Here is a 19,125-nt window from a genome sequence, read left to right on the forward strand (position 1 = left end):
ATGCTAGCAGGTGGATAGGTCGACCCAGCACAACCCAGCACACTCACTGTCACTCAAAGCGACCACGCCTCTAGTTATTCATAACTTTATAGCATAAATGTCAGTGGTGGGCACAGATAACCAAAAAATTAACTTCGATAACAGATAATAAGATAACTGAAAAGTTATCTTTGATAAAGATAAACCGATAAACCACCCAAAAATGTATCAGAAGTTACAGATAATCGATAACCGATAAATTCCGGTGTTGTCTATGGGACATTTGCAGTTACTAAAGAGCTGAAATTGATTTTCAACACGATTGCTTTTGAAAGCATCAAAAGCTGTAAAAGACCTAGAGAATAAGCAAGAATGTTTGTCTGTGCTGCTTCCTGCAGGAAGCAGCACAGACAAATCCTGAGAGCACCCACGAAATCAACTCTTTACTAATCATAATTATTTTTCTTTCAACATTCTGCCCCTGCTGGAAGCTCTTGTTTACAACAGCGCTCCCACCACAGAGGCACATCAAGAGCAGCCATAAGGCCAACTCCACATCAATTTCAACACTCCGGTCAGGCAGAGGTCTTGAAAAATAAAGTCATACTAACTTATGGCTTTTTGAAAATACTGATAGAATAACTCCATTAATGTCAATTCTGTCATTTGTACAAAGTTAAAATATAACCTATATCTTTTAATGTTGAACAAGGCACTAATTCTTAGGTTTTGTAACAAACACAGACCGCAAAGCATTCTGGGTAAAAGTGCTAAACAGTGATTGGTTCAGTAATCCATTATGTAAACCAACACGTTAATGTGACGTGTGTCATGTGTTGGTTTAAAGATAAATGTGCTTTTGTAAAATATTCCATTTTTATTTGTAAAAACAGGCATTTTTACGGAGCCCTGGAAGTGTCATCGCAATTGCATGTTTTAAAACTTTTATGATGTTGTAAAACGTGCACTCAATATTAGTAAGTAAGTAAGTAAATTTATTTATATAGTGCCTTTCACAGACATAAGGCCATGTACACACGTTGTCGGGTATTTGTAAAACCGAATATCTTACCCTTTCAGTTTGGGGAAAAAACTTCATCCACACTACGTCGTTTAAAAAAAAAATCCATCCACATCGAACCGTATAAATGTGTTGTAATTAGTCTGCCAAACCTTTGGGTGGCGGCACTGATTAAAATTCTATCCAATCAAGAGCCTTATTCTCTTGTCGTCACTTCCACAAAAACAAAAAACATGATGCCAACCTCGTTCGTGTGGACTGATAAGGAGTCAGAATTACTTCTAACCGTAGTTTTAGAATACAAAGTTAACATATATGCACACAAAAAGCGCCTGGACAATGGACAATACCAACACTTTGAGAGCAGCCATGTACCCAGACGTTTAATACTGCCATGAACACTCCTGGCCAGTAGATGGCAGTAGCAGCCTTGAAAAAATGTCAAACAAAATTCCAGATAATCCGTGTCTGCTACATTTAAGATGCGTGGAATTTAACAAACGCAAATACACTAACGTCTATAAACCCAGAGAATATATTCATGAGAGTTTTAGGCACTAGAGTTTAATGCTGTTATCTGTGGACCCTGAACAGAGTGTCTGAAATGCATTTGTCCTGTCGTGAACATCTGAGATTACCATATGCTACCCATAATGCATTGCTGCCTGGCACAGCATGTGCTCACAAAACCTTAAAAATTAGCACATTACTTTAAAACGAAAACATATATCTGATATTTTCACTTTATAAACTTCAGACATGACAATAATTTTAAATAACTTGTCTAAAATGAGTGGTTAAAATTTAACCATAAGTTAAACATGTATGCCTCTGGATGACTTGGTGACATTGCGATTATATTAGTAAGGTGTTAAAGGAAATGACTTTTTTTTGTTGTTACCAGTTCTCCTTTGCTTACAGACGATAGAGTGGTTTCTGTTTGCAGAGGTTAGAACACTACGCCTATTAGAAAACTTTTAACAGGTAGATCTCAACAGCTTTAACAGTTTTAAAAATGTTTTTCACTGTTCAGCTTAATTTAGTACGTTATCGGTCTAAAAGTTATTGGACAGTAATTCATCGGAAGATAATTAGTCCGATGATGGTTTTTAAATTTATCTAAAAAGATAATCTGATAATGAAAACATTATCTTCGATAATGATCTGTTATCGGATTATCAACTATGATAACAGGACTAACAACCAGCCTTAAGGCAGACAATAAACAGCCTACATCAAGTCATGGCCTAACTGTACAATCTTCTGTGTTTTGTCAGGGCTGAAGGTACGTGAGGTGATGATCAACGTTTCCCGTCAGCAGGTGGAGGATTTTCATGGCCCCGAGGACTACTGGTGTCTCTGTGTGGCCTGGAGCCATCTTGGCACCTCCAAGAGTCGCAAGGCTACTGTCCGCATTGCATGTGAGTATGGAAATATCAGCATCATGCAGCCATAGAAGGTCTCACATGGCTCCTGGTGTCCATATGGGCAAGAACATGGGTGTGGATCTAAATTAATATTGTTGAATTTGCAACTTATATGACCTTGAGCAGGACTCTTATTTTTGGTGTTTTTAATAACTTGGTCAGACCAGAAATGGGGACAACCACTGTGTAAAGGAGGTAGCTGTGGATTTTCTTTTTCATTGTGTTACAGCCCACAAAGGAGGTCGTGGTTTTAGGATACCTGCTGTCTGTTTTTCTGTCCGCATACATGCTAACTCAGAAAGCATAGGAAGGATTTTAAGATATTTCAGAGTGATGGTTCCTGAATTTTGGCTTTACTCAGTCTGCCGAATGACATCACAAAGAGTTAAAGACTCAGGTTTAAAACTGCTCCTTTGTCACTTAACAAAGGGAATAATTCTGGCACAGTTACACTTCCTCCATGGTTCATTCATTCATTTTCTGCCACTTATCTGGGACCATATTGCCATCACAGTAGATCAGGCAGCTCCTCCCACACTTCCCTATCCTGGGTCAAGTCCTCTATAACATTTCTTGAGAGGTCCTGAGGCATTCTCAACACAGCTGGGAAATTCAACATTTAAAGTTGTGCTGTTTGTGTAATATATTCTCACAATGCATTTTGTATGATGTTATACAAAAAAAAAAAGGAAAGCACAATATTTCATGCATATTCCTACGGATTTCCAGATGCAAGCACACCATGCATTTCAGTTTTAACATTTTAAAATGCTCTTCAGTTAGAATAAAATAATAATTAGTTTAAGATGCCCCTCCCTGGATAGCTACTTTGTTGTTGTGGAGGGGTTTGTTTGCTCCACTGATCCTAACAGCTGTGTTGTCTGGAGCTCCTGGTAGGGCCACTATAGCACATCGGTCCCAGGTGAGGGGACAGACAAAGGGCGAGCCATGTGACCCTTTATGATAGGCACAATTAGGGATGTGGTCATGTCGCCCAGATTAAGGATACCAGGCATTTGGGGGGGGGGGGGGGGGGGGGCGCTTGCGAGCTCAGCCCATAGAAACAACACAATGTCATTCCCATGGGGGCTCACCACCTGCAGAGAGTTTGTAGAGCAGGGGTGCCCAAGTTTGGTCCTCGAGATCTACCTTCCTGACACTCTTAGTTGTCTCCCTGCTCCAACACATCCAATGAAAGACTTGTTAGCAGGCTTTTAATGAGCCTTTCATTGGATTCAGGTGTGCTGGAGCAAGGAGACAAGTAAGAGTGTCAGTAAGGTAGATCTTGCGGACCGAACTTGGGCACACCTGCTGTAGAGAGTCTGGTGTGCTGCTTTTGTGGCAGTGGACATGGCCAAATGCCCGCATGTACTGGCACTCAGTTATGGAACTTAAGTCTTGGGACCTTACTTCTCTGGCGGGGAAGGACCCTGAGCTTGTATGGCAGGTTGAGCGATACCAACTACAAATTGTTGTATCACCTCCATGCACAGCACAGGCTCTGGAACCAAAATTCTGGAGAGGGGCTGGACTCTGTCTTTTCCAAGAGTTGTGTGGGGATAGAAGTGCCAAGTGTGTGTGTGGGGATACTCACAAGTCCCTGGGTGAGTGCCGTTATTTTGGAGTTTCCCCCATTAAACGACAGGGCTGCCTCTATGAGACTTCATGCCACAGACTGTCAAGCACCTCAGAAAAGGGAGGTGGTTCATAGCCCAGGCTGTGTTCAACAAGGGAAGACAACTGCTAAACTGGACTGAAGATATTGTCAGGCAGTGGAAAGAACACTTTGAGGATCTCCTCAACTGAACTGACATACTCTCCGTTGAGGAGACATGGATGGTAGACTCGTATAGATCTGATGCCATCATTCTAATGGAAGAGGCCAAGTCCTGCGATGGTGAAGTCTCCGGATATTGTTGGGCTGATAATACAATATACAATTTACAATGTTGCATGGAAGTCAGGGACAGTACCTCTGGATTGACAAACTGGGGTACATTGACTGCATATACAGTGAGGAAAATAAGTATTTGAATACCCTGCGATTTTGCAAGTTCTCCCACTAAGAAATCATGGTGGGGTCTGAAATTTTTTATCTTAGGTACATGTCCACTGTGAGAGACATAATCTAAAAAAATTCTGGAAATCACAATGTATGATTTTTTTAAATAATTTATTTGTATGTTACTGCTGCAAATAAGTATTTGAACACCTGTGAAAATCAATGTTAATATTTGGTACAGTAGCCTTTGTTTGCAATTACAGAGGTCAAACGTTTCCTGTAGTTTTTCACCAGGTTTGCACACACTGCAGCAGGGATTTTGGCCCATTCCTCCACACAGATCTTCTCTAGATCAGCCAGGTTACTGGGCTGTCACTGAGAAACACGGAGTTTGAGCTCCCTCCAAAGATTTTCTATTGGGTTTAGGTCTGGAGACTGGCCAGGCCACTCCAGAACCTTGATATGCTTATTACGGAGCCACTCCTTGGTTATCCTGGCTGTGTGCTTCGGGTCATTGTCATATTTGAAGACCCATCCATGACCCATCTTCAGTGCTCTAACTGAGGGAAGGAGGTTGTTCCCCAAAATCTCGCAATACATGGCCCCGGTCATCATCTGCTTAATACAGTGCAGTCTTCCTGTCCCATGTGCAGAAAAACACCCCCAAAGCATGATGCTTGCACCCTCATGCTTCACAGTAGGGACGGTGTTTTTGGGATGGTACTCAGCATTCTTCTTCCTCCAAATACGGCGAGTAGAATTAAGACCAAAAAGTTCTATTTTGGTGTCATCTGACCACAAAACTTTCTCCCATGACTCCTCTGGATCATCCAAATGGTCATGGACAAACTTAAGACGGGCCTGGACATGCGCTGATTTAAGCAGGGGAACCTTCCATGCCATGCATGATTTTAACCCATGACATCTTAGTGTATTACCCACAGTAACCTTGGAAACAGTGGTGCCAGCTCTCTTCAGGTCATTGACCAGCTCCTCCCATGCAGTTCTGGGCTGATTCCTCACCTTTCTTAGGATCATTGATACGCCACGAGGTGGGATCTTGCATGGAGCCCCAGTCCGAGGGAGATGGACAGTCATGTTTAGCTTCTTCCATTTTCTAATAATTGCTCCAAGAGTTGATCTTTTTTCACTAAGCTGCTTGGCAATTACCCCGTAGCCCTTTCCAGCCTTGTGCAGGTCTACAATTTTGTCTCTGTTGTCTTTTGACAGCTCTTTGGTCTTAGCCATGTTAGTAGTTGGAGTCTTACTGATTGTGTGGGGTGGACAAGTGTCTTTATGCAGCTAAACACCTCAAATAGGTGCTTCTAATTTGGAATAATAAGTGGAGTGGAGGTGGACTTTTTAGAGGCGGACTAACAGGTCTTTCAGGGCCAGAATTTCTGCTGATTGGCAGGTGTTGAAATACTTATTTGCAGCAGTAACATGCAAATAAATTATTAAAAAAATCATACATTGTGATTTCCGGATTTTTTTTTGGGGGGGGGAATTATGTCTCTCACAGTGGACATGCACCTAAAATTAAAATTTTAGACCCCTCCATGATTTCTAAGTGAGAGAACTTGCAAAATCGCAGGATGTTCAAATACTTATTTTCCTCACTGTATATAGCGCTTTTCTGTCTGCAACAGATGCTCAAAGCACTTTACAAATATTGTCTCACATTCACCCCGATGTGAGGGTGCTGCCATACAAGGTACTCACTATACTCACCAGGAGCAACTAGGGGATTAAGGACCTTGCCCAAGGGCCCTTCGTGATTTTCTGGTCAGGCTGAGATTTGAACAGAGGATCCTCTGGTCTCAAGCCCAACGCTTTAATCCCCCATCACCTCCCCATCTGTAAAAAAAAAAAAAAAAGGGGGGGGGGGGGGACTGGAGAGTATTTTCCAATTATAGAGGAATCACACTTCTCATCCTCCTTGGGAAAGCCTATGCCACAGTACTAGAGATACTAGCGTACTAGACCATTAGTCAAACCTCAGATTCAGGAGTAGCAATGTGGGTTCTGTCCTGGTCATGGAACAGTAGACCAGCTCTTTACCCTCACAAGGATATGAGAGGGTCTTGGGAGTTTGACCAACCAGTCTACATGTCTTTTGTGCACTTGGAAAAGGGGTAAGAATGAGTCCCTTAGGGTATCCTGTGAGGTGTGCTGTGGGAGTATGGGATACCGGATTTGTTGCAATGTGCAATCCAGTCTCTATATGACCAAAGTAGGAGCTGTGTCCGCATTCTCAGCACTACGTCAGACATGCTTCTGGTGGGTGTTGGACTCCACCAAGACTGCCCCTTGTCACCAATCCTGTTTGTGATGTTATGTTCATGTACAGGATTTCAAGGCACAGTCAGAGAGCAGTGGGTATCCAGTTGGTGACCTCAGAGTTGCATCTCTGCTTTTTGCAGATGATGTGCTTCTATTGGCTAAATCTGGTGGTGACCTCCAATGCACACTGAGCAAGTGTGAAGCGACTGGGATAAGAATCAGCACCTCCAAATCTGTCACTATGTGTGTGTCGGAAATTAGATTACTCCATTGGATATTAGGGCTTACACTCCTGGACAGGGTGAGAACTTTTAAAGTTTTAAGACTTGGATGATTGAAAATGGTATCAGTTGAACACAAGAATGTTTTCTTTTGTTTTATTTATTTCCCTGCTGGAGTGGCTATGCCCTCACCCCAACTAACAATAAAATCTCCTGCTGTTAATATTAAAATAAATGTAACACCTGAGAATTACATTATGATGATTAAAGTAGGAGCTACACTCTTTTGCCTTGTCGATGAGTTTAATTTGGGTTGTCAGGCTGCTGAGTGAGTTGTGATTTGCAGGATGTACATATTGGTTGTATGGTTGGTTCTGTTGGTTCTTTGCAGCACATACACTACTTGTCAGATCCCTTGTCCAAGTCAAACTGTGCAAACAGACTTTGTTGGGTTACAAATTGATCCTATCCTATTGTAGAAATAATCAGTTCTCTGAAATAAATGCTCTCAGTTCAGTTTATTGTCCCCTCTAGAATGCCAAATCTTCTTGCAACTGGGCTGAAAAAGGCATTAAATGCCAACTAAATCTTGTTTTGGTGAAATCAATATAAAACAAATAAAATGGAGGTAATGCATCATGAGAAAAATACAATAAAATTCCAATTCTCCTGCAAACACAGAAAGAGTGAGTTTAAAGTTTTTATTGCACTGGCGGGGGACTAAGATTTTGTAAAGGTTTCTCAGCTTCAAGATTTAATCAACTGTTCAGACTCACTGTGTTGAGATTTGAGGGGTTTGGAGGTGAAATGTTTATGCAGACCCCTAAAGAATTTGAACAGGGGATTCACATAGGACTAAATAACAGCAGAGGCATTTTTTTTTTTCTAAAGACCAGTGCATGGACTGTAGCCCTGTAAAACATCATCAACCATATCTTAAAGGAAGCTAGAGTGATGGTGTAATGTCCAAAGATTTGCGTTGTGTTTCAGATTGTATTTCAGTCTTTTTGCACAAAGTTTCCTTTTTGTATTTAAATCCTTCATATAAAGGGGACTCTTAGACACCAAGGGTGCATGACACTCATTCAAGCAGAATTTAAAAGGTTTTCAGTGCAACGCCATCAAAACCATTCTTGAAAGTAGGCCGGATCCATCACTATCGTATGCACATGAATGCACTGGATGATCACAGGCTCCCTTTCTTCGTTCGGTGTATCCTCCAAACCACCTTCTCAACAGATTACCTCGCAGAGAGCCCTAGGATCCTCTCTATCCTCGACAGGCTGTAGGGGGGTTTTGAAGGTCATCACATGGAGAGTCAGGGGTGAGCTGGCATGTTAGCACTGAGGAGGATTGAGGCCAAGCTAACCATAAGAATTGACACTTGACAGCTGCCTCTTATCTCTCTGCACAGACCTGAGGAAAAACTTTGAGCAAGACCCCCAGGGGAAGGAGGTGCCAATCAATGGGATGATCGTCCTGCACTGTCGCCCTCCAGAGGGAGTTCCTGTGGCTGAGGTAAGACACATGCATATGCTCCCATTGAGCAGAACATATTTACATTCTCATGGATGTTGTTATGCTACGAGAGTTACTGTCGACTCGACCCCCAGTGCTGCCTCCTCTGACACTTCAGAGACTGATAGGGTGGGTTTAGATCCTGCTGGATTGCACACTTGCAGCAAACATTTCGAAATGAGTTGTGCAGAGATTTTAGTCAAATTCTATGTAAAAGCAAATTCACTGAAAACCAGTTAAAGAGGTCAACCACTGAGCATTTTCATATGGTGCCGGTGCTCTGTGGAATACGTTTTCCAGTTGAGATAAGACAGTCTGATTCTGTAGAAGAAGTCTTTCCAGGTAATACCCATCAGTCCACGAAGATGGTGTTGGACCAGTACAGACAGTCGTTGGACATGACAAACATACAAGGTTAACATCTCTAGTCTATATAAAAGCGTGCTCAGCACTACAACCCTGTATATGTTATTTTCAGGAGATAATGGATTTTCTATCTAATGTGCCAAAATTGTGATAGAACATTGTTAGGAGCTGACGGGAGAGCTGCCATAGGACATTATTCTCCAGCTGGTGATCGCACGGGCTCTGTGTGTGATGACATCTTTGATGGAGTGGACTTGGACATTATTTTCCGGCTGGTGATCACGTGATATTCATGCATGATGACTTCTTTCATGGTGTGGACCTGGACATTATTAATGTTGGAAATCATTGTACAAGTGAGTGAGTCCCCTGTTCATTTTTTTATTTTTTTATTTTTTTACCTTTTCTATTTTGTTTTCCTCAGTGGAGCCGGTAGGCTTTGTTATTTTTATTTTACTTTGAGTCTGCTTGCTTTTGGATCTTGATGTGTGCGGAGTCTGTTCTCTGTACCAGCGTAGTATGCTGTTTTAACCCTGTTATAGCTCCCACTGTAAACGTGCACATAGAACTCACTCCTGTTTTTCAGGCTGCCTGATCACATGTATTTCTTATAACACTTATAAGCATGCCTCTAGCAGAGACCGTTTTTAACAGACTGCGTTCATGATGGACATGCATGCACACTAAGTCTTCTCACAGTGGAGAGCGGCTGCTGCTTTTACTGTGACTGCATCAGAATTAACAGCTATCACTTAAAAATGAGTTATCATAACACAACATCACAGTTCTGTAAACTTTGCAATTAATCTGTGGCTCCATTCTTAACGTCAGCAGCTACATTCCATTCAAGTGTGCATTGGGATGTTTTCCTCAAAGCTACGTAAATGCTGTCGGAAATACTCGGAAAAAATGAGTACTCACTATTTCACATCACATATAGAGAGAACTGTGCCAAACAACTATGATGGCCTCCTAAGACAATGGATGATGACACACTGGATTGTGCCAAAGGTTTGTAATGAAACTAGAGGATTGTGAGTTTGTGTTCATGTTGTACACATATGAACAAATCTTCTCAGAGACTGATGTGGTCTTTCGTCCATCAAAGGGTCATGGATGTTCTTGACTGCAAGAAAAGAATTTTAAGTCTCTTCTTTCTTTTGTCAAAGAGAAGAGGTCAGAGGGGGCTTTCCAAGTTGTTTATGCCAAAACAGCAGGTCTCGCATCCAACCCACGAGATGAGCCCATCAGAGAGCGCTATCTCTCCCAAATCCTGGACCTCCAGGAGCACTACAGAAATCTGTACATGGCCATCCTTGATAATCTCACTGAGCAGATTCCTCTGCATTTTTCAAATTTGGAAAGTTTGCACTTAGTCCTGACAAATTTTTCCCAATGCCAAACAATGCGCCGAATTTGCAATATGAATGGCTGTGCTCACATTTACAACCCCTGGCAAAAATTATGGAATCACCGGCCTCGGAGGATGTTCATTCAGTTGTTTAATTTTGTAGAAAAAAAAGCAGATTACAGACATGACACAAAACTAAAGTCATTTCAAATGGCACCTTTCTGGCTTTAAGAAACACTATAAGAAATCAAGAAAAAAAGATTGTGGCAGTCAGTAACGGTTACTTTTTTAGACCAAGCAGAGGAAAAAAATATGGAATCACTCAATTCTGAGGAAAAAATTATGGAATCACCCTGTAAATTTTCATCCCCAAAACTAACACCTGCATCATATCAGATCTGCTCATTAGTCTGCATCTAAAAAGGAGTGATCACACCTTGGAGAGCTGTTGCACCAAGTGGACTGACATGAATCATGGCTCCAACACGAGAGATGTCAATTGAAACAAAGGAGAGGATTATCAAACTCTTAAAAGAGAGTAAATCATCACGCAGTGTTGCAAAAGATGTTGGTTGTTCACAGTCAGCTGTGTCTAAACTCTGGACCAAATACAAACAACATGGGAAGGCTGTTAAAGGCAAACATACTGGTAGACCAAGGAAGACATCAAAGCGTGAAGACAGAAAACTTAAAGCAATATGTCTCAAAAATCGAAAAATGTACAACAAAACAAATGAGGAACGAATGGGAGGAAACTGGAGTCAACGTCTGTGACCGAACTGTAAGAAACCGCCTAAAGAAAATGGGATTTACATACAGAAAAGCTAAACGAAAGGCATCATTAACACCTAAACAGAAAAAAACAAAGTTACAATGGGCTAAGGAAAAGCAATTGTGGACTGTGGATGACTGGATGAAAGTCATATTCAGTGATGAATCTTGAATCTGCATTGGGCAAGGTGATGATGCTGGAACTTTTGTTTGGTGCCTTTCCAATGAGATTTATAAAGATGACTGCCTGAAGAGAACATGTAAATTTCCACAGTCATTGATGATATGGGGCTGCATGTCAGGTAAAGGCACTGGGGAGATGGCTGTCATTACATCATCAATAAATGCACAAGTTTATGTTGATATTTTGGACAATTGAAAGGATGTTTGGGGATGATGAAATCATTTTTCAAGATGATAATGCATCTTGCCATAGAGCAAAAACTGCAAAAACATTCCTTGCAAAAAGACACATAGGGTCAATGTCATGGCATAGGGTCAATGTCAATGAGCAGATCTGATTTGATGCAGGTGTTAATTTGGGGGATGAAAATTTACAGGGTGATTCCATAATTTTTTCCTCAGAATTGAGTGATTCCATATTTTTTTCCTCTGCTTGGTCTAAAAAAGTAACCATTACTGACTGCCACAATCTTTTTTTCTTGATTTCTTGAACCCTGGGGTATACCAATGCCACTGCTGAGAATTCAGATGTGCTACTACAAAAAGTGACTACAGCAACCAAAGTGGCTTTCAAGTCTCTGTAACAGTATACAGTTGTCAACACTTTTGAATGCTGCACAAAACAGCAGTAACATGGAATCTGCATCCATAGCAAGCAGAAGATCATTCAGTATTTTAAAAAGAGGAGTCTCCGTGGAACGCTGACTGTAGTGTTGAGAGAGATTAGTATTCAAAACATGTGGTTTAAGTTGCTTGTACATGTCCTTTTCAAGGATGTTACATAAAAAGGACAAGTTGGGGGGGGTCTGTAATCTCCTAGGGACCCACTTTCCAAACTAGGGCTTTTTTTAGGATGATCTTTTATTATAGCATCATTAAATCTATCAGGGTCAGCACCAGTGGTGAACAACAAGTTAATCATATTCAATATAAGTAGCGGGTCTCTGGAGATGCCGCAAATCTTTAAAAATCTTAGTAAGTAATGAATAATGAAAACAGTCAGCATCCATCAAAATTTTAAACAGTGTCTCAAGACTAACTGTAGAAATTAGACAACGATGTGTCAACGATTTTTTCACATCAAGTTTCCTATCATGCCAGATGGCAGCAGTAACATGACTTTTGCTGTCAAAATGAAAGAAGAATAGTTAGACCTTACTTGTGTGAAGCACCTTGAGGCAACTCTGTTATGATTTGGTGCTATATGAATGAAAATAAACTGAAATTGAAAATTGAAATAGTCTGAAATAACAAAATTCTGTGAACTGGCAAATTCCCACTAAAGTAGAACACACGCTCACATTGTATAACGAAAACAATTAAGTAAATATCGTGACAATGATAATATTCAAACCAACTAATCAACCTGTCGAAATCAGCCAATCACAGCTTTGTATGAGTTAGATACAGAGTAAGTCTTGTTTTTCTCTGTAAGCCCTGCTTTAAAGCTACACTGTGTGTGATTTAGTACCATCTTGTGGTTAGATTGCAGATTGCATTATGTTACGGGCTCGGTAGAGAATAAGGAGTGTTACTGTTGCTTTAAGGACGGCCTCTGGTTTTCTCTGGTTATCATAAGAGCTGGACATCAACCATTTTCCAACAGATTTCACTTTTAACAAGAGATTTTGTCATGGAAAGCCGAGCGGAGGCTTCACGCGTCACGATGGATTCGCTACTGGAGCGAGACAAAACACCTCCGTTTTGGTCTCACAGGACAGCTTTGAGATGGCGTTCAGACAGCTGTCGGTGGTTTTTCCATCGAGTGATTATCTGAGAAATTTTCGACATGCCAGAACATGTCCCGTGAGGCTTCATCACGGTGTTGCTTTGCGCCATGCGGCACCACCGCAACGCGCGAAGCCTTCGCTCCTCTTTCCATGACAAAAACTCCTGTAACAGTGGAATGTGCCGTTCATTTCCAAACTGGACGCTGTGTTTTATCCGGGACGTCGTCTGACTAGCACAGGAATTGTGAAAAGACGTGGACATCAGCACTTTTTCGGCACATTGAGACAGACGTGCGGAGTAACACTCGGTATTCTCTACCAAGCCCGTAACATTTTCACCGAAAGCCAGATAAATTTTTCTGATGGTTTCCAGCTGCCAGTCTCTAACAGTTTCTGAAAAAATTCTGATGGGGAAAAAAGCCCAAATCATTCCGCAATTTCCTGGCAATGAAAATCCGACGAGGGGGCTGGACCACTCCTCACTCAAAGCCTGCTCACAGGTGAATGACGCAACCGACAGGCGTGGAAAAACTCATGCATGCGCACGAGGGTTCAAGCTTGTCTGACGCAATCACACGTGATTCAAATCCATATGGTTTTTGAAAAAAATAATAAGGTCGGATTCTTTTCTAATAGACCTCGTATGACAGCAACTCAATGCATTTAGGCATCTAGATGCCTAAATGCATGGTCTGAGTATTTCAGAAACTGCTGATCGACTGGGATTTTTATGTCCATCCATCTCTGCAATTTACATAGAATTGTCCAAAAAATAGAAGCTATCCAGTGAACAGCAGTTATGTGGACAAAAATGCCTTGTTGATGTCAGAAAATGGACAGACTGGTTGAATGGGTGGCTGCATGATGTCATCATGTCAATATGGATGAACATCTCTGAGGACTGTTTCCAACATCTTATTGAATCTGTGCCACAAAGAATTAAGGCAGAAAAGGCATAAAGGGGGAACCAACCCCGTACTAGCAAGGTGTACCTAATAAAGTGGCAGGTGAGTGTATATGATCCGCTATTTCACAACAGAAAGGGTTCTTAAACTTTTTATTCTGTATTAGCAACTGGTGGACAGTGTGTAGGGGAGCAATATCCAGTTTTATTTGGAATCCCTTTGGCTATATGTGTTTCAAATTCTATGCCTTTATCACAAAATGCACAGTTGTTATGTAAATTTTAGCTAAGGTGCGGCACTATGTACACATGACATTCAATCCTTTTTGTAAATTTCCCGACTGTGTATGAAAAACAAATATTACAATATGTGGCTAAATAAACTTTATAATTGAAGAAATGAAATGAAAATAAAATAAAATTCATTTCCAGTTTGCTTTCCCTTTGTAGTTATCCCGTTATCACATTTTTTTGTATCATATGACCCCCAACGGAGTTCACGGCAGCTGTTTATTGCTAGCTTCCAAGAACATTTGTGTGTCAAGCCGACTGCAGAAGTTGCTGTCATGCATTATTGCTCCGAGATATTTAACACTCTTTACCTGCAAATCTTGCACTTCATTGTAACTTGCTGTTCTGATTCCTTTTAGCATTTAAATTATGTCTGGTAGCAACTGAAACGGCTGGAGCGTCTCCCAGACAGGAGCAGAACAGATGTTTTTCACAGCGTGTTCAACCTGCAAGACAAATACAGCATTTAAATCACTCCCAGAAACGACATCAACAAATGCACTTTCAAATCTCTTTGGCACGTTACCCATTGATAATTGGCGTGGAGATTGAATGTGTAATTAATGCATGCGGGGAAAACATTTAAGAGGAGGTCAAGCCCCAGCCCATTGCTTTATAAATGTTTCAGCAGAGGAATGGAGGTGTGATGGTGTTCCAGCACCACAAAATCCACAGTGGGCATGAAAATAGTTGTATGTGAGCAGTACAGCCCTAATCACAATATACCATCTAGTCCTTTGTCAACACAAATGAGCCCAGCCACAAGAGATTGGAGTGAATAATGCAGAGAGCACAGGGCAGATTTCCTCAGCCCAGTCAATTTCAGCGCACCTCGGCCATGAAATATTGAGTTGGCGTCTGTGAGAGTGGCGGTGTGAGGTTTTAGAGTGCTGCTACAGGATGCTGCTGTAGCAAATAACAGCTGAGGCCCCACCAGAATTTGAGCTTGTGGTTGGGAGGAGTGCACCTAAATATTGGTGTTTCTGAAGGCTGCGTTTGGAAATCATCGCCTTTGGGGAGGATGTTGGGCAAGATAATGAGTCTCCAGTCACTCAGAATGGAATCAGCTGTGTCTTGTGTGGTTATTACTGTTTAGTTACAGCAGAGCCTGACATATTGTAGGAACACTGTTGAAGCTGTGAGGATCTGTTTGTTTAACCAAACTGACACTTCGTAGACTAACAACCCCCATCACACTCGGACGAAGATCAAGAAGACTGGAACTCATCCTGAAAATTTCAATGAATGCAGCCGTTTTGAAGTTGATACTTCAACCTGATTATGTCCCTGCCATGTTCCCACAGTGTTTAACTCATTCCCACTGATTTCTTACCAAGAGCATGATCACACATGTACCACGTGCAATTCACTCTTTGCTGCAATCACACACATGCATGTGCCACTTTCTCACTTTATCTGTCCTGTCCTTGTCAATACTGCATCACTGTACATTTTATTCATTTGTTCTGCAAGTTTTCTTGTGTCCACATGTAGGTTCAACAATAAAGTACAGCAAAAAACAAATCAGCTCACCTCCCAAATGTTCCCGTATCTATTAAACATAGTCTCAGATATACTCCGTGTGTCGGGGAGCACATGCTTTGAGGAGTACCTCGACTTGTACAAGGAGGGGGTGGAGAGTGTATTTGATTTTCACTCAAGTATAGTATATATTTATTGCTGTGTTTCAGCACCATGGACAGTGAACAACATATTTCATTCACAAAGCAGCCTGCAGACTGCTGCTGCTCTTCCACAGATTCCTCAAAAAAGACGGACCAAAAATGCAACAAAAAAGGTGATGGATATGTGACCCAACACAAATGTAGCAGGTGGAAATCCAACATTATGGGCCTTTCGAACCAAATGTGCAGCCTTTCTCACATGGTTTTTCAGTGACAACTGTCACACACCAGTGCATCAAAAAAATGTGTCTGCATGCTGCTTAGCTGTGCATGCGCACCACTGCTTGTCATCATTCTTCTTGCTAACAGAACTAGTGCTCAGACTTTTTTCCTGGAAATGGCAGTCATCAAAAAAATATATACTATATATATATATATATATATATATATATATATATATATATATATATATATATATATATATACATTTTCAGAAGATTTGGTGAATAACTAATGATTTTCTAATGATTTCTAATGATTCTCTGCGTTGTTCACCAGATGCTCGAACAGATGGTGATGTAGAAAGTTCCGCCTCCTTTGCACATTCAGCGGTGAGATTATCCACTTGCAGCCGTGACATTTTATAGTGTCTGTTGGACCTGGTGTGAAAGGCCCTTTAGTCTTGATCCAGGACCTTCACAAACCCAGATACTCTGATTGCTCACTCAAGTTCTGCAGCACTGCAGTCAGGGTATCCGCTGATTCCACAGAGATCACGGCATCATCCATGAAGCCAAAGTCAAGAATCCTTTCCCCAGTGACAATGGCGCTGAAGCTCCTGTTCTCCACAACCTCACCCAAGACCATGCAGGCACTGATTAGAAGCCAGTGTTCTATTGAGATGAGCTGCCCTGTCAAATTGACATCCCCTTAGCGCAAATTGACAGTTACGTGTCCTGAGTTGAGCTCCCCCATTGAGCTGAGCTCTCCGTCATCTAACAATTCTCCTTCAAAGGCAGTGTGTACATGCAAGTATTTACTTTTTAAATTGAAAAACACATATTACTGTATTTTTTTATGGAAATACAAAACTTATGTGGGTTTTCTTCAGCGGTGGAGCTCGTCTTGATGAGTGATCGTGTCCTGTAGAGATGAGCTCCACTGCGCAACTGCCCATGCGCGCCTCACCCGTCGCGTTGAGCTCAGCCACCGAAGAAAAGTAGAAAACCTATGTAAGTTTTGTCTCTACATAAAAATACAGTAATGTGTCTTTTCAATATTAAAAAAAGTAATACAAGGGGAGCTACGACCACTACCTTTGCACACACACACACACACCCCCAGGACTAAACCAAACCAACTTTTTTAGGTTCCTTAGATGACCCCAAAACACAATCAGGATGTTTCCAAAAATAAAAACTGGTCTCAAGCCGGTTATCCAAGATGGCGTCCAACATGGCTGCCGAAATAGGGTTTTTTTCACTTAAACACCAATGATTTCTGTCATTAAGTCTACTGTTGGTTCCTACTAATGTATTTTAATGATAAGGATTTCTTGGCGGCCATTTTGGACACCATTTTGAATCTTAAACCCATGAATGAATTTAGTTTAGGCACAAATGAGTTAGCAGTGACCTGCAATGGTCTTCCCATTGAATCTCTGTGATATTTAATAGGGATGTGAATCGTACAACAACTCATGATTCAATTCGATTCTGATTCTTGGGGTGACGATTTGATTCAGAATCGATTTTCAATTCAAACAGCTCTGAGAAATAGTTATATTACTTAAAAATGTTTATGTTTAAGAAAATGCAGCTTTACAAGGTTAATCAAGTGATTCTAGATGTAAATTTACTCATCTGCTTTGCTCGTTCAGAGTAGGCTGGCAGTTTAGCAAAGCGCTGGTCAGTCATCGGCAGATACCGCTGCTCCGCTCCTTTTAGCTCCGGGTCATAGCGTAGAATCAGAATCAGAATCAGAAGAAGTTTATTGCCATTGCCAATGAACAGGATTCACAGACTAGGAATTTGCTTTGATATAATGGTGCAACATTAAGCAGAAAGCAATATAAAATGCTAAGATAAAATATAAAATATGTGCTAAAATAAGATAAAATATGAAATATGAAAGGCTGTGTGCAACAGAAAAACAGTGCAGTGGGAAGGAGTGCAATTAAAAACCAAAGTACATTTGTCTAAAGTGACCCGTGATAAAATGATAAAGTGACAGAGTTAAGGTTAAGGTGACTGAGTTATGAGGTGTTCATGAGTCTAACAGCAGAGGGGAAGAAACTGTTCTTATGGCGGAAGGTTTTGGTCCGGATGAACCGTAGCCTCCTGCCCGAGGGGAGTGGTTCGAATAGACCATGTGCAAGGTGAGAAGGGGTGGGCTTGCGGCGTTAAAGTGTTTCCGAAGTACTTGACTTTCATTTTGCAGATTTGGCACACTGCATAAGTCATGTCAAGCTCCTTCTTACGCAGCAAATAATAAAATCCAAAATGTGCTCAAACATTTGCCTTCAGCAAAAACGGTGCTGGCTGAATTAGCTCTTCATCCGCCATGCTAAGCTACAGCTCACGAATGTCTGAAGCACGCCGGACCCTCCCTTCATGGAGACGCTGTAGTACGGAAGCCGTTGCCTGACAAACAGTACACGCAGCGAGTAAGTAAGAAAATGTTTAAAAAAATGCTTTTTAAAAATCGATTGTTGGACTTTTGGATCGATTCAGAATCGTAATAAATAAGAATCACGATTCGGACATGAATCGATTTTTTCCAGCACCCCTAATATTTAAGTTGTTTATATGTTGTTTAAAGGTGTTTTAATGAAAAAACCCTATTTTGGTGGCCATCTTGGATAACTGGCTTGAGGCCAGTTTTTATTTTTGGGAACATCCTGATTGTGTTTTGGGGTCATCTAAGGAACCTAAAACAGTTGGTTTGGTTTAGTCCTGGGGGGGGTGCAAAGGTAGTGGTATAAAGACTTGCATGTACACATGCTGTCTTTAAAACAGAATATTGTCATTAGATGACGGGGAGCTCATCACGATGGGGAGATGCGCAGTTGCGCAGTAAAGATGGTGGATTAGTGGTTAGCACAATTGCCTCACAGCAAGAAGGTCATGGGTTCGATCCACACCTGTGGACTTTCTGAGTGGAGTTTGCATGTTCTCCCCATGTTTGCGTGGGTTTCCTCTGGGTGCTCCGGTTCCCTCCCACATCTAAAGACATGCAGTTTAAGTGAATTGGAAACTTCATAATTGTCCAGTTCCCCCTCTAGCTGCCACTCCCCCTCTAGCTGCCACCTTATCATGGTGGGGGAGTTTGCGTACCCGGATGATCCTAGGAGCTATGTTGTCGGGGGCTTTGTGCTCCCTGTAGGGTCTCCCAAGGCAACCAGGTCCTAGGTGACGGGTCAGACTAAGGGCAGTTCAGAACCTCCATGACCAG

The 19,125-nt window shown here is 41.5% G+C and overlaps 1 protein-coding gene across 4 annotated transcripts in view; it reads left to right on the forward strand.

Annotated features, from left to right (window-relative positions):
- The window catches only part of unc5db (unc-5 netrin receptor Db), a 751,148-nt gene that overhangs the window by 471,707 nt on the left and 260,316 nt on the right, over positions 1–19,125 (forward strand). For 3 of the 4 annotated variants that reach the window (XM_034171021.1, XM_034171024.1, XM_034171022.1), the window contains exons 3-4: positions 2,278–2,421; positions 8,348–8,451. In XM_034171021.1, the coding sequence (XP_034026912.1) occupies positions 2,278–2,421; positions 8,348–8,451 (248 nt within the window). The remainder of the gene's footprint in view (positions 1–2,277; positions 2,422–8,347; positions 8,452–19,125) is intronic. The other variant, XM_034171023.1, reaches the window with a different exon arrangement.

The sequence above is a fragment of the Thalassophryne amazonica genome, chromosome 5 (genome assembly GCF_902500255.1).
Source record: "Thalassophryne amazonica chromosome 5, fThaAma1.1, whole genome shotgun sequence".
Lineage (NCBI taxonomy): Eukaryota > Metazoa > Chordata > Actinopteri > Batrachoidiformes > Batrachoididae > Thalassophryne > Thalassophryne amazonica.